General features: G+C 35.1%; 3 protein-coding genes and 1 long non-coding RNA gene across 6 annotated transcripts; 2 read left to right on the plus strand and 2 right to left on the minus strand.

Annotated features, from left to right (window-relative positions):
* The first annotated feature begins 601 nt into the window (after positions 1-601).
* On the plus strand, positions 602-1860 carry LOC125224216 (Bifunctional inhibitor/lipid-transfer protein/seed storage 2S albumin superfamily protein). Its single transcript, XM_048127579.2, has 4 exons — positions 602-996; positions 1277-1312; positions 1420-1449; positions 1543-1860. The coding sequence occupies exons 1-4, from the start codon at positions 612-614 to the stop codon at positions 1728-1730; spliced, it is 639 nt and encodes a 212-aa protein (XP_047983536.1). The 5' UTR covers positions 602-611; the 3' UTR covers positions 1731-1860.
* LOC125224214 (putative RNA helicase SDE3) lies at positions 1852-7693 on the minus strand. 3 transcript variants are annotated; one of them, XM_089062967.1, is made up of 7 exons: positions 7578-7693; positions 6718-6811; positions 5535-6395; positions 5251-5421; positions 2707-4161; positions 2447-2572; positions 1852-2416 (listed from the first exon to the last, which is right to left on the minus strand). In XM_089062967.1, the coding sequence occupies exons 3-7, from the start codon at positions 6360-6362 to the stop codon at positions 2072-2074; spliced, it is 2925 nt and encodes a 974-aa protein (XP_088919093.1). In that variant the 5' UTR covers positions 6363-6395; positions 6718-6811; positions 7578-7693; the 3' UTR covers positions 1852-2071. The 3 variants fall into 3 exon arrangements, with proteins under 3 accessions (XP_088919093.1, XP_047983533.2, XP_047983534.2); XM_048127576.2 differs by having other exon boundaries at positions 1852-2572; XM_048127577.2 differs by lacking the exon at positions 7578-7693 and adding an exon at positions 7193-7451 and having other exon boundaries at positions 1852-2572.
* A 1785-nt stretch (positions 7694-9478) lies between these two features.
* LOC125185194 (proteasome subunit beta type-2-A-like) lies at positions 9479-12257 on the minus strand. Its single transcript, XM_048081690.2, has 3 exons — positions 11965-12257; positions 10954-11077; positions 9479-10061 (listed from the first exon to the last, which is right to left on the minus strand). The coding sequence occupies exons 1-3, from the start codon at positions 12120-12122 to the stop codon at positions 9723-9725; spliced, it is 621 nt and encodes a 206-aa protein (XP_047937647.1). The 5' UTR covers positions 12123-12257; the 3' UTR covers positions 9479-9722.
* Positions 12258-14364: 2107 nt separating this feature from the next.
* On the plus strand, positions 14365-15057 carry LOC125218616 (uncharacterized). The gene is made up of 2 exons (XR_007175988.2): positions 14365-14589; positions 14815-15057. It is a non-coding gene; the product is annotated as an uncharacterized LOC125218616 (long non-coding RNA).
* The last annotated feature ends 1504 nt before the right edge of the window (positions 15058-16561 follow it).

The raw sequence follows: 16561 nt of genomic DNA on the forward strand, positions 1-16561 counted from the left end.
AAGTATACTCCCTCCATCCGCCATTAGGAGTCTCATTTATAGGCGACACGAGTTTTAAGAAATGTTAAGAAAAGTGAGTATTTTATATATTTTTAAATTATAAAATCTATTGTGAAATATAAATATAATTATGAATAAATTATATTTAATTTATTTTTAAAATTATAAAATATAAATAATATTCTAAAAACTCTCATTTTTTATTTTAATTGATGTTGAAAGTCAGGTATACCGCAAAAGTAAGGTATACCGAACTTCGGTATAGTATACCGAAAATGAGGTACGGTATCGATATGGAAATTCGTCATACCAAAAATAAGGTATACCGAAGTTCGGTATACCGAAAACTTTGGTAAGGTAAATGTATGACTTTTTCGCATACCATATTTACGGTAAGGTATACGGTATGATGGTTTCGGTAAGGTATACCGTACCTACCCACCCCTACACTCACCCACATATTATTCCATTCCTTCCCTCGTAATTTCTAAGAAGGCAGAAGGGTATTTCGGGAAGTCTGAAGAGAAAATCAATCAGTTAAAATTCCCGCCAAATGCACACACTTTTCAGTATCCATTCAACAGATTGACAGGTCAGCACCGGTAACCGCCATGAATCTCGCTCCGTACATTCTTCTCTCTCTCCTCCTCCTCCTCATTCACCGCCCAAATCTCACCTCCGCCGTTGACGCCGGCGATTCGCCGATGATGCTTCCCTCCGCCGCCTGCACCGACGAGCTGGTCGTCTTATCCTCGTGCCTCCCTTTCATCGGCGCTTCCCCCAACAATCGCACCGAAATCCCTCCGCCGGAGTGCTGCGCCGACGTCTCCGATGCTTTCACCAACGGCTCCGCCATCTGCTTGTGCTACTTCATTCTCGAACCGAATATTCTCGGATTTCCGCTCAATTCCAGCAAATTACTCTCCCTCACATCCCTCTGCGCGCGGAATGATCAAAATTCCACTGCTAATTTCTCGCTGCAAAAACTCTGTTCAGGTTCGATTTAGATCTCTGATGGCGGTGCATACATCGCCAAATTCGCTTCTTGTGATTCAGTTCGCGTTTATTTTCCAATTATCTTTTATAATTAGTTTTTTAATGTTGAATCTGTAACGATGAAACTATTATTGATGAACTGGAATTAAAATATGTATGCTATTTATAAAACTCAATCTTTCTGCAATTTGCTAAATTCTTTATAACTGAAGTATAAATTCATGCTCTGTTTATTACTCTATACTTATACTAATATTCTTTGTGGTGATGAATTGGTCAGATTCGGCAACCTTGCCTCCTCTTCGCAGCATAACAGGTAATGCAGATCATTCCTTCCCTAGCCACAGTTTTCATTCTATTACTTGCTCTACCTTATCGGTGTCTCTTTGATGTTTTAAAATTAATGATTTTCAATTTTATCAGGAACCAACAAACCAAAGCCTCCCACTACTGGTAAAAATGATGTTCATGATTCATTAAGCTGGCTTAGTATTGATTAAAAGACATCACTCTGAATCTCTTTGGATTTGTAACATCTATGATCAGCTGCCCAGAGCCCTCCTCCACAGGAATTAAGCAATCAACCTTCGACTGAACAACCTGCGGACGGATTGCCTAATCAAGCAAGGCCATCAGCCCAATCGTCGGCTATACAGAAGATCTGCTGCCTGCACTGGACTGTGCTAAGTTCCTTATTTTGTATTTTCATCTCTCAACCCTCCAAAAATAGGTAGCTGGGGTATTTTGAATTTGCGTAGGATGTTTCGATGACAGATCACTGATGATGACCACATGATGTGAATTGATATCTTGTCTTGCACTTATGTGAATGGTACATCTGATTAACAGCAAGAATTGTGAGAATGCATCAATGATATGTTAAATAACAAGAATTGTGATAATGCATTCCTGCATTATTGAAATCTAATCCATAGGACGGAATACAAACAGTTATATTTTGTGATCCGCCAAAAATCATGGTTCATTGGTTATAAATGTCTAATTTCAAAAACCATTGATGCTCTAGCAAAATACTATGAGCTAAGTTCCAGAGTGTGACCCTTGGTCTTCTTCGTCACTCCCATGGTACATCATTGTTTATGTGAAAGTCCTTAAAAGGAACATCCAAAGGCTTGATATTGGTTATATCGGTCTGAGGGGCATCAGATGGCTGGAGATTGGTTCCATCGGCCTGAGGAGCATCAGATGACTGGAGATTGATGTTTTCTTCTTCACCACAAGGAACCTCAGATGGCCTGAGATTGATATTTTCTTCTTCACCACAAGGAACCTCAGATGGTTGATTCCAACCACCGTCGTCGCCCCATTGATCTTGCTGCCATCCACCTCCATGTTCATCCCAATTAGATCCAGATGGCTGATAATTTTCATCCCATTGAGATCCAGATGGCTGATCATATTTGTACGCTTCCTCAGATGGCTGATAATTTTCACCCCAATTACTCTGGTACGCTTCCTCCACCTGTTCAGACTCTTCCTCTTGTTTAGGAAGGAAGCAACCTTTGTAGGAGTTATTTTCCACACAATACCACAAGAGCTTGTTCCAGTTTGGATCCTGCCAAATTTAAACATCTAAACTGTATTAGCATATGCAACATTGTTAGAGTCCTTGATAGAGAGACTCTGATACAACTAGGAATAGTAATAGCAACTTAAAATTTAGTCAGACATGTAAAAAGTTATGTATACCTTGCAAATTATGTGAGGATTCCCAATAATTATGATCAAAGATTTGGCTCGCGTAACAGCAACATTAAACCTCCTTGGGTTGCTAAGAAATCCCAAATAATGAACCTTGTCAAACTCGTTGTGTTTGACAGTCGAACGGACAGTAGATACTATAATAACTTTCCTTTCTTGTCCTTGGAACTGTTCGACACTTCCGACTTTAACATTCGTATTACCAAGACATTCTAGAGCTTCTTTTATCTTGCTTACCTGCTTCCTATAAGGTGCAATAACCCCAATCTCTTCCTCTTTAAGCCCTTTTTCCTCTATCAAAACTTTAATCATCTCCACAGTCTTGCTTGCTTCAATTCTGTTGAACCAAGATGGATTATTTCCTTCTCTTTCATCACAGCCTTGGATGCCTATAAAAAGTAAAGGAAACTCCTTATCCGGAATTATGCCTTCCCAGGAAGTTGAGGAATTTTTGTCCCCACATGGAATCAATTCTCCGGCATAAAACATTTCTGAGGGGAGTTTCAGTATTGCCTCGTGTGTCCGGTAGTTTCTTACCAACTTCGTCATAAATTTAGTATCCCCTCTACGATAGAGTTCACACTCAAAAAGTCTCTCCAGATATGAAGTACCAAGTCCATTTTCTTCAGCTTCTCTAGAGAAAACTACAGGCCCCAGCTGCATAGGATCTCCCGCGAGAACCAATGCGGTATTTCTTGAGTACAGATGAGATATAGGAACCATGGCTTCTGGCTCGGAAGCTTGACCAGCCTCGTCTAGAAAAATGTAGGAAAACTGACCTCTCTGAATGCCTGCAGAATATAGAATCGAGGCACTCGCATACGTAGATACAATAATCCTATACTGCTCCAGGACTTTGCACGGAGGACACACAAAGATGCAATCCTCGTGATGGCAAAAATTGATGTGACTGGGGTTGACATCATCAAAAGGACGTGTGTATGCATTAAGCCGAAAGATCTCGTGCTCAGGAATCTGAACTGCTTCCTCATTGATCAGCCTATCCAGTATATGGTCAGCTGCGCTATTTGAAGGTGCACAGGCTAGAATACGGGCATTTCTATCTTCACGGTAAATTTGAAGGATAGCTTCAATAAGAGTCTTTGTTTTGCCTGTACCCGGGGGGCCATGGATGACATATGGAGGGCCTCCTTTATGGACAAAGATCATGTTAACAGCCATCTTTTGCTCCTCATTCAGGTCGGAACATATTGGTGTTAGTTCTTTGTATTTCCCCAGTCTCACTTTGGACATTGTAGATGGGAACAGAAAGTTCCTTTCTAAAGATTGAGCAGCTACTTCAATAGCTTGATACAACCGCCGCATATTTGTCCGGTTATAGTTGAACTCTACATTGTAAAGGTTACCATCTCTGTGACTACGGTGAAATTGTATATCAAATTTCAACAGTATTTCTTCGGCTTCTACTCGATGGATGTAGCCCTGCAAAGTAAGCAACCAAATATTCAAAGAGAGAGACAACAAAATACTCTTTATATTTAAATAAAGAATGAAAACATTGACAGTATAGCAAAAGAAACTTCAAAAGAGTTCTTGGAACTCCCATGCCCGAAGGCCTAGTAATGTTGGGCCATGCTAAACTATCTTCACTTCCTCCTTTAAATAGATGAATTCTAAACCTATGGCTTATGGAATTAGAGTCCATTCCTTTATTTTAGATAACTATGAGGAAAGACATACTATGTATCTAACTAGAAGGAAATATTATCTAAATCTATATATTATGGAAACGAGAATGAAATGATTCCATAAAGAAAATGATCTAGCTCAGTTTAGTTTACAGTGGAAACAAGGTGCATTGATAACATAAGATATTCCCTTCTGATAGGAAGAACTTTAGCAAACTACTACCAAAACAAAATAAAGCTTCGGTTCTAGGATCCCACATGCTTGCCTAATTGGTGGGCATTTCCCCTCATAAACAAGCTCTGCTAAATAGCAGAAATTACAAATTCAGTATAAATTAGATACGAGAAAGAATTGGCATCTTAAGAAAGACAACCTCATGAAATGCTTTCTTTAATCTACATTAGCTTATGACATAAGAAAATGATACTATTATATGAAAAGGAAACATGACTTTGCATAAGGATGTTTAGAAAGATATATAACTGTTTAATCTCTTGTAAAAGCATATGATGATGGATGTTCACATGAATAGTAGTATTAGTCTCAGTAGTAAAATCCTCCACCACCAAATCTTGAAAGATTTAATTGCTTGATTATTTTTCCAATATTTGTCATAAATTGATAGGATAGTGTGCACACAAATAGCTTTGCTAATTTTATGGGGCATAAACACAGAGTAAAAAACGAACAAGCAGGAAATTTCTCGAATATTTCGTAGGAACAAAGCATTTTAATATGGATTGAAGCTATCAATTAGAGCACAAAAGCCTTCACCGAACTTTTAAAAAGGAAGCACTACATTGCTCCATTATGTATAGGGTGGGGATCATCAGATAATAACTAACATAAACAAGAATAGGCATGTTCAGTTTAGAGGCATGCCTGATATCGAGGACTCGATGTTTCACCATCAGAAGCAAGCTCGGCAAATATGAAGTCGCCACTAACAAGTGAAGGCCTTTTCTCAGCCAATCCTGGAACCTCAAGAGACAGCATCTGGCCTCTCTTGCTCTTCATGGTGACATCCTCCATGTAATACGACTGCATATCTTCCTAAACTTATTGAAAACACAAACAAAATCCTGTTATGCTAACAAACATCAGAACATAACTACGTAAAGGTGCACATTTGAAAAGAATATGACGTGTAATGAATTGTCTCAAACCTCCAACTTTATCTCCTCCATAGCTAATAGATTCTTGAAGAATGCACCATAATTCTTTACTGTTAGCCCCTCAACAACTGGATCAGGAATCTCATGTCTGCTTAACATGGCACGGATTTCCGCTGGAATAGGATACTCGGGCAGATGATATCTGAACACACGACCTGGACCCCGGCCCCGGCCCCGGCCCCCAGCCCCAGCAGGGCGTCGTGCTGCAACATATGCAGCGTCAGGTGCATGCTGATTGGCGATGTTACGGTTCTTTCTCTGAGGTCTTTGGTATTGTCTTGTAGATGACAAAGACTTGGAGATGCTATCTTCTGCCAGCAGAAAAAGGAGACGTTCGATCACCTCGTCGCCAACACTGAAGTGTATAGCGGCCGAGTGCACACCTATTTCCTTCGGTTTGCATGATAGCCAAATAGTCAAAGCCTGATTTGGTCTAATCACTCTGTCGTCTAACGCCACTAATTCCATATAATCTTGGATGTATTCCATATCAGAATCAGCTGTTGGAGGCTTCATTAACGAAATCTTAAATGAATCCTCAGGTTTGGAGTCAAAAATCTTCACAGACCACAGATCTAAGGACTCGTCGGTGGTGTTTCTTATTGTAACTGAATCAAACATCGTTTCTCCTACGATTCCAGATTGAGGCTTTCGTCCTTCAATGAGAGGAAACGGGACAGATATGTTGACAATTTCACTCTCATCAGCAGGGTTGTAGCTACAGACAGATTGACAATTATCAAAGTCAATGAATCCAATGTCCCCTTTGTCTCCAACATAAGAGTACTCATCATCTGATTTATCGTGAACTGTTCCCATCACGACTGCAGAGAGAAACTTTGCAAAAAGGATCTGCAGAGTTGAGGTAAACCAGCCACGTTAAGCCACCTTATATTTAAGTGCTGTAAACTCAATAGTTAAAATCGGACATGCTTTTCACATATAATTTTTCTCAGCTTTCTCCGAAGCTAGATAACAAACAAACAACTAAACCTAATCGTTAACATTATGTGAGATAAATTTACAGAAAGACTGTTAGCCTACACAATACATCCACATAAGAAAGAATGAGCAAAAAGTGATAGCTCACCTTCATCGAATGACAGAAAACTTAACCAACTCAATTTCAATACACAATATAACAAGAGCAAAGATTGTATGTCCCAATACAAACCTTTGGTTACACTAATATGTCTCGCATGCAGGTTTCGTTATATTCCTTCTCCTCCCAGAAACGGCTAACAATGGCCGTAGATGCCTAATTTAAGCTGTCAAGAAGAAATGAAAAAAACACATTAAAAGAACTGATCCATAAAGATCTCAAATCAAGTTGGTGTTACACTCAAACTCCCACTACATGAACAATAATTCCAGCCAAAAAAGGATAATTCCACTGTAATATGAAAACCTTGGCTGCAAATATAAAATAAATTCACTCCAATTTCCCCATTCTCAAACTTAACCCAAAATTAACTGAATAGCAACTTCTAACTAATGAGTGAGAAAAAAACACATCAGATTCATCAAAAGAGAACCATCTCTGCAGAACACAACACAAATCCCCACTTCAAAAAAAAAACAATCGAATCGACATTTAAGAACACCACACAACAGAAGCAAAAGAGATCTATCACAGTTCCCATAATTACCAGAAACTATATTCAATTATTCATTCATTAGCTGGTGAAATGTAGCTAAGAAGATACATCAAATGCTCAATCCAATACGCCCTTTCCCCTTCACTCTCAAACACATATTTAAAACAAATTGAAATGAATCGAGAATAATTAACAAGGACACTGATCACAACTCACCACAATCCTACTAAAAAAAGAAGATTAAAGTGAATTACGCAAACTCTGGAACAAAGCAACGAATTTGGTTTCAAAGTTGAGAAAGCGACAATAAAAGATTCTCCAAAGCGAAAAAGGCAGAGAGAGGACACGCAGAAGAAGCCGCGGTGGTTACTCTGGCAAAAAGACGAATCATGGAAAAAAAATGAAATACAAAAATGCAGTGAGTGAGAAACTGTACCAAATCGAAGTCTGTAAAGGTGAAAATCTGTATTTGCGATTGCGCAAAGACCGATTCTAGAATGGAAAATCGAAGAGAGTGAAAGTGATTGTCTCTGAATGGAAGTGTTCAATCTTCGTCCGTTAACACTTTCTGTGTGTTTTTCCATTTTTATCGCATTTATGTGTTTTCCCGTTAATACTCAGTCATCTGTATTTATTGATTGGGCCGGGCTGGGTTCGGCCACTTTCTCAAGCCCTTTGGCCCACTTTTTGCTACTCAACATGCAATTATTGATTTTATTACTAAATCAAGAGACACTAATTTTGTAATTTTCTTTATTTCTTTCTTCAATTTTGATTCCTTGCATTTCATTTTATTTTATACTTATTAATTATTATCACATAAGTCTTTATAATTACTATTATTTTACATAATAATTTTTATTTTGTGAATGACGGCTGATTATTGACTATTATTGCATGATTAATGTATTTCACTAATTATTGGAAAATGCTAATTTATTAGTAAATAAATTTCGTACAACCAATAAGTTAGACATTTCCATAAAATTTTATAAATATGCGCACACTAAATGATTCAAACCTCTAACCTATTAATTACAGAATACGCAGCGAGTTGGTGACCACCTAAAATCATCTCTGTCGTAGTAACTAACTACTTAGAAAAAGAAAATTGGCTAGCTAAATCATCTTGTCGTTTTACTCAAACGCGGCGAGTAACTAAATCATCTAAAATTGGCTAACTAACTAACTAAATCATCTTATTAATTAAGAAAACGCGGCGAGTTGGCGACCACCTAAAATCATCTCTATCATAGTAACTAACTAATTAAAAAAAGAAAATTGGCTAGCTAAATCATCTTGTCGTTTTACTCAAACGCGACGAGTAACTAAATCATCTAAAATTGGCTAACTAACTAACTAAATCATCTTATTAATTATAGAAAACGCGGCGAATTGGCGACCACCTAAAATCATCTCTGTCATAGTAACTAACTAATTAAAAAAAGAAAATTGGCTAGCTAAATCATCTTGTCGTTTTACTCAAATCAAGTAGATTCCATTATATTACACTCTCTTTGCCCACTCATTTTTCTATGAGACAATCCCACTACTTTAAGTGGGGCGAAGAATAATAATTTTTGCCATTATAACAAATGCTACTCCACTATAACGATTAACTGATAAATAAATCATCATTCTCGATGTACTCGCATTAAGTAGAATTTATTATATTTATATTTCATTCGTCCCACACTGATTTTCCTCTTTGAACGTTCCATTTAAGTGACGCATTTTCTGAAATGAAAATATTATATCTCTGTTTTATTCTCTCTGTTTTATTCTCTCGTATTTTATTCTCTTTCCATTTAATTAACAAAACAACGTTACAAATAAACTCGTTCCATTTAATTAACAAAACAACATTACAAATAAACTCGTTCCAAAAAAAGATGCTTCACTTTTAAGTGGGGTGCAGACATTAATAATTGTTCCTATTGTAAGAAATATTACAGCTAGTAATGATTAAGTGTTAAATACAAATCCTAACTTAGTCCGGTTGCATTTGAGAGTCAACTTTTCAGAATATTACAATTAAAATCCTACTATAACTAGTCGTAGTAAATTCATCTCTCAAAATTTCGGAGAGGAGTATATTAATTTGTCACATCTTATTCAATCAAGTAGATGACGACAAGATCGGCCATAAAATCAAGTAGAAAATGATAAATATTCGATTTTGCACCACTTTTTAATGTTTTACATCTCAACCTTGCATAATTGCAAAAAATACTCAATATTTCAATTTCATTTACAATTTTAAATATTCATCAAAAATAATTTAACGAAGTTGCCACTAACCTTGAAGGGGACGTTAAAATGGCAATGGAGAAGAACTTGAAAAGGGCAAAAGGGTTAAAACATAAACTATAATGTTGAACAAACGGATTGCTAAAACAATAAGGAAGCACACTCTGATATGTCCTTCTCTTAGACAAGAGGAAATCTCATCCACGCAGTTCATACTAATAAGTGCACCTAAATTTCCTCAAGCTGCAAGAATTCTTGGCATATTACATATTAAAAACAGATGCAAAGTCCAGCAACAAGGATTGAAAGTCTGATAAACTAGTCAGCAGAATCATGCTGCAACAACAGGGGCAGGGGCGTCCTTGACGGACTCACGCCACGCATATTCTCTTGCCCCGTCCTTGTCCACGATTTTGATTAAGAAGTTTGGAGGTGCTACAACCAGCCTACTACGGATTTCACTAATGATGTTATCGACCAACTTGATGGCCTCTTCAACAGTCATGTCCCGGCGGTAGTGTCTGTCCATCATGGAGAGTGCAAAGTAGGAACCGTAACCGAATGCTGCTTTGTCAACCTTGTGAAGGGAGGCAATGTAATCGATGAAGTAGAGAGAAGGGCCTACATCCTTGTCATATCCAGCCAGGATGATATTCACCATGTATGGGTTCTGGAAAAAACAAAATCATAGCAGAGTTAGAGGTCGTTATAAACATTTGACAGAATAATGTCTCTTTGATCATAGTTTTAGTCTTGATTCCTCCACTTCTGCAAAATATTTTGAGCTCTAGTTTGTCTCAACAGAACGCAGCAAATCTACACTACTCACTTAGACATGAAAACTAGTATTGTTGCAACATAGTGCAAACGCACTCTTACTTAGACATGAAAACTAGTATTGTTGCAACATAGTGCAAACGCACTCTTACTTAAGAAGAAGCACAAAAACAAACAAACAGAACTATGAAGAATGCTAATTCACCATCCAATACAGAGACACAGACAAGTTATATTGAATATGACTATCCCTCTCTCTCATTTATAGTTTATACATATCATATTTACTACACACACTGCAACTAGCGTTTTGAAGAACAATACCCGGAGAGGTTTTACACATGTCATGGTTAAGACTCAACGGAACTAAAAACTTAGAACAGCAGGTTCAGATACATTCGGTTTGTATAAAAAAATCAAAATATCAACAAAGAATAATAAAATATCCCTCTCTCTCATTTATAGTTTATACATATCATATTTACTACACACACTGCAACTAGCGTTTTGAAGAACAATACCCGGAGAGGTTTTACACATGTCATGGTTAAGACTCAACGGAACTAAAAACTTAGAACAGCAGGTTCAGATACATTCGGTTTGTATAAAAAAATCAAAATATCAACAAAGAATAATAAAATATATCCAAAAAGTCCAGTTAAAAGATCAGTTAAAGACCTGCAAAATCAGTAAGAATGCTAATAAAGCAAAAGGATCTAAAAAATCCCAAACATAGTCAAATTAAATCAAATATCATAAAGCAACCTCCAAAATAGCTGTATTACCTTCCTCAAGGCAGTTGCAAGCTCGCCTCTGGTGAAGTTTGCAGTGGCGGCGGTTGTCAGAGGAATGCCATTACGAAATTGGTATAATGCTACATTCTTCTGTACATACTCCGTAAACTGAGCCCTACAATAACATTCAAAGAAAACTAATTGTCACTTTTAAACTTGGCATGAGAAAGATAACTGCAGCCAATAGAAAGAGCAGGTATGCAAGTGAAGCAACCGTGATTTTAAACTACAATATATTCTTTTAACATCTAAAGAGGAGACATACTAGGAACATGTGAAATCAATAGTATTTGGTGACAGGGTCTATTAACTACCACATAAACAAATGAGATGGGAAGATAGTAAACTGTCCAGGAATGCTATATGGGAATGTAAGACTGAAAGACTTGCACTCAACAATCATTTAATACAATGAAACAACGCCACTACCACAACAGTGCAGCTTTACTACTAGAATTTAATATCCATTTGTTAATAGCTGTCTAGACTACCTTCATTCCTTCCTTTGCCAACCATGTATCAAACAGAACAAATTAAGGCTTCTTCACTTTTGATTTATCAGGCACCACACCACGAAATTCAGAATTAAGTATATAAATACTCAGAATCATTACAATCATTATACAGATAAAGTGGGGATTTCATTATCCATCGAGTATGTGAATAACTACCATGTAAAATTCAAGCACAACTCTAGACATCATATCACACATTATCACAAAACAATGATTCAGTCATCTCCAGATGCTAAACTTCTATTAGGCAATTGAGTGAGACATTTTCACTGAAATCAATGAATTCACAGGGCATTTCACCATACACACAACCCTAAAATGAAGTGAGCCTACGTTCAAACACTCAATACGACACTAAAACTCTTAATCCAGGAAAATTTCGTAGCAAAAACCGCAAAACTATAGATGCCCTAAATTCTCCAACGAAACGCAATGAAAACAAAGAAATGAACACATTTTATCAATCAATCCGGATAAGAGATTTCACCGATCGCCAGTCTCGCCGGATGCGCCCATGAGTTTGTGAGAATCTAGAATCATGATCTTGTCCTCGTTAGTTTTGTGCACGAGAATGCTGTGGACCGCCGATGAGTCCGCCACCACTATCGCGAAATCCTTTCCAACCAGACCGAATACCGACTCCATTTTTGCTGTTTAAAATCGGACGACTTCTGCGATTTTTCTGCTCGGATCTGAGTTCGATTTTGGCTTGAATTTTTGTTCAGAGTTTTTTGGGGGCTTTGAGCTTTGTTTTGGTTTAATTTATTCGTCTTTGCTCAACAGAGAAGGTGTCTTGCAGAACAAGAGGCCTAAATCGTGTTGTTTAGAAATTAAAATCACAATATCGTGTTGGATCCATAAATAAAGTCGCACTTCAAAGTTATAGTCCTACTACAATTAAAAAAAAAAATACTACTAAGTAAATATCTATTGATTAATTAATCTAAATTTATCATTAAACTAGTAGTGTGAATTATTAACTAAAAATCGTGATGGATCCATAAAAAAAGGAGCAACTTCAAAAATTATTATACTATATTTTTTTAATTAAAATGATTTAACTTTCAAAATCATCAAATTTACAATGATTTAACTTTAAAAATCCATTTAATTTCCTATTATTTGTCTTCACTTTTATTGAGAAGAGTCATTCTATATAGATAAAGATTTTATTAGAGTTATTTATTTTATGTTTACATGGTAGAATTTCAAAAATCCTACTGATTTAAAATCTGTTGTTGCTATGTTGCAAGTGAAAACTATTGGGCCTCTAATAAAAACTATTGGGCCAACAGGTTCAAGTGTAAACGTTATAAACTTGTTCCCTTTTTCAAAATTTCACAAAAATGATAATATATGATGGTAAAAGCTGGTATTGAGAAATATAGTTGGGATGATGAGAATTCATAATCGAAATATGACTAGAATTAGTGCATACAAATTATATATATAAAAAAACTTGAGAAAGCGACCTCAAACGTAAATAATTTAAATATTAAAGTTTAACCATGCTATTTTTTTACATGAGAACCTCAAATCCTAGAATAGTTCACTTTAGTTATAAATACACTAAAATAAACACTTTCCTTAATAACAATATTTCAGGTTGCAAAAAGGTGACTGAAGGAGCTAACATTAGCCACTAACATATTCATATTATTGTAACGGTATTGACACCTAATATCACGAAACTTTTTAAAATTTTATTTTTTCCCGCGAACTTTAAACTTGACATATATGTAATATCACGAATTTATATAGTTGTTGTATTTTTATCACAGATGACAAAATTCGACTACATTAAAATGAGATAGATCATAATCATATCTGCATTTTAGACACTTTGTAATCACATAACTATCATTTTTTAGTGATAATCATATCCGACGTGTTGTGATGGTAAGTGAAATATAATCGGATTTTTCCGCCGGTGATAAAAGAATATAACAACTAGTACTCCATCCGTCCGCGATTAGGAGTCCCGGTCACTTTTGCGCATCCGTTTTATAAAAATAATAAAAATAGTTAAAATGGAGAAATGGTAAAGTAAGAGAGAGAATAATGTTGACAACTTCTCAACTTTATTCTCTTTTACTTTACCATTTTTCCATTTTAACTATTTTTTATCATTTTTATAAAATGGGTGCGCAAAAGTGACCGGGACTCCTAATCACGGACGGAGGGAGTACTATATAAGTTCGTGATATTATTTCTCAAGTTTAAAGTACGTGTGAAAAAATAAACTTTTGGAAATTCCGTGATATAATTAAACGTCAATATCCTTTTATAGTATTTGGGATGCGAACAAAAATTACATTGATTTTAACTTTCAAAATCCAATTAATTTTCGGTTATTATATTCTTTTAATTGAAATCGTTGTATGTACTTTTTATTAAGAAAACTCAATCTATGTGAAAAATGAACTTATTTTTAGAGTTATTATTTGGAATTTTGGATATGACTTTCGTTTTTTATGAACTCTAATCCACATCAATAATTAAAAGAGAATATAGTGAAGCTGTGAAGGAGTGGTGGAATCAAAGAATATTTTTTATCTTTAACATTTAAAGGAGAATTTAGTGAAGGAGTGGTGGAATTTGAAGAATATTTTATTAATAGCGATGATAATTTCACTCCAAATACAGTAGGTATTGCGGATGTCAAATAAAAGAAGAATTTTGTTAGTATTTGGAACAAAAGTGTTCTCAATATAGTACTAGGGAGAATTTTGTTAGAATTTGGATGAATTACTCATGCATATAAATTAGGAAAAAACGAAAAGTAAAAACGATGTTGGAAAATAATTGGAGATACTAATATTCGATTAAAATCCTATATAAACCATACTATCTCAAAAATCGTAGTACTATATCTTCAAATCCCAAATCACTCTCGACTATCTCTCTCTACACATACAATTATATAAACTCTAAAAGCCATGAAGCGTTTAGCACAAACGCGGGTTGAGAAGCCCGGAGCTTCTATTTTCACGGTCCATTCGCAGCAGCGTGACAACGATGACGTAGACCGGAGACGTCAAGGATATTTTCTTGATGCATGTTATCTTTGCGGAAGGAAAATAGTTGAGCATCAGAACATATACATGTATGGGTATGTATTTTCTATCAATCTCTTGTAACTCCAAATTATGTAGTAGTAGATTTTATTTAGTGCATAAGCCAATGAGTTTTAATGGATTATTTAAAATTTTAAAACCATCTTCCGCGATTGCTTAAAAACCAGATTTAATTAATTATTTTGAACGTAGGTTGTAACTATTTGATAGTAGTATTTGCTAATACTTTTTTTTGTTGTTGTAATTTTTTGGTGACATAGTTGTTTTCGAGCACTTTGCTCCACTGCATGCCGAGATTATCAGATTGCTCGGGACAATTCGCCTTCGGAACCTAGCGTTTCGAAGAAGAAGAGTGTGGGGCAATAAATATGGTTTGTAGATGCTGCCATGCTGCTTCTTAATTTATTTCACTTATAACTATTTAGCCCTCTAATGTGAAATCGTGTCATAATTTCTATCTATTTCTATCATGGTATATTAACCTACTATTAAGTACTGGAGTAGTAATTTTAGGCTCATCATTTTCCCATTATTAGTTTAGATCAAAGGAGAGAATGCTACTACAATAATGTTAATTGCAAAATCTGATAACAAGTTAAAAAAAAAACGTTAATCATGAATGTTTCTGTGCAAATTGGTAGTAATAAACGGGATGAAGTGAGTGGGATGATGAGAATTTCGACGATAAATATCAAATTATGATTAGAGTTTATATGAAAATTAAAGTCGTACGGAGTGCTACTATTTTCCTTTAATTTAAAATGGAAGACTAACAGAGAAACTATTAATTTTTTTATAATCATCCTAGTAACAATTTTAAGGCGGCGAATTATATATTGCAGATAATCACCTTTTTGTATTATAACCGATTCTTTTCCGTAAATATCATGATTCATGTAAATATTTTTACTTAAAACACAATCTTTTGATATTTTTAGAAGGGTAAATAGCCATTTAAAAATTTGGTCTATCCTGCAAAGTTTTAAATTTGCTAATTAAATTACAAGTTTCAATTTTTATAGTTTATCTAATGAGTTGAAGTTTAGGTGGAATTTTTGACGAAAAAGATGTGTGTATAATTAAAAATATAATGTTGGATTAAAGATTTCAAGATGAATTTCAATGTAGAGATGCAAAGATTCCACCTTAAATTTGACCCATGGGATAAACCAAAAAAATTAAAAACTTTGTGATTTAACTAGTAGAAAAAACTTTGTGAGATAGACTAGATTTTGACTAAACTTGGTGATTTATCTATTTTAGAAAAACAAGAACATTCCATATTTTCAGCATTTTTATTTGTTTTCCATATCGTTACGGGTAAATCAACATCTTTTTAAAAATACACAACACATAAATTTCGTCTAAAATAAAGAAGTATATCATTCGTGGATATTATTTCTTATTTATTCAAAAGTACATACACTATAAGTCCAACACATAATGTGATTTAATTGTAAAAAGACTTGATTAAAATTAGAAAATAAAGAATTTTTTTTCTGAAGAGGCAGTGAAAAAAATAATCAAGGACATCAACTTTTATGGACAACATTAACATCAAAATATAAATAAATAATGCTTCATTCGTCACTAAATTAATGTTTCTCTACATCGATTTTTTTAGGGTCTTTAATTATTAAATACTCGTTCTATAATTACTGTTCGTAAATTAATGGTTGAGTCTTATCAATAGCAAGGACAATGATTTTTCATGGTCAAAATCGAATTTCTTCTATAAATGCTAAAATCTACTTATTGAATTAGGTTGGAATTCTCATATAAAAAAAAACATCAGTAGAAGATCAAAACCATAGTTACTAGCAATATAAAATTTCATTTTTAAGCATATGAAACCTGTCAATAGAGACAAGCATGCTCTCTCACAATAATTGAAAAATTCCATGCTTGTAACAATATCCAACGAAATTACTCTATTTTCCCATTGAAAAAAGTAGACAAAGAGAATGACGGAAAGCATCAAAGAAAGCAACTTGTCAGCAAAAATCA

The sequence above is a fragment of the Salvia hispanica genome, chromosome 1 (assembly GCF_029641045.1).
Source record: "Salvia hispanica isolate PSC_SH4W2 chromosome 1, Shi_PSC_v1, whole genome shotgun sequence".
Classification (NCBI taxonomy): domain Eukaryota; kingdom Viridiplantae; phylum Streptophyta; class Magnoliopsida; order Lamiales; family Lamiaceae; genus Salvia; species Salvia hispanica.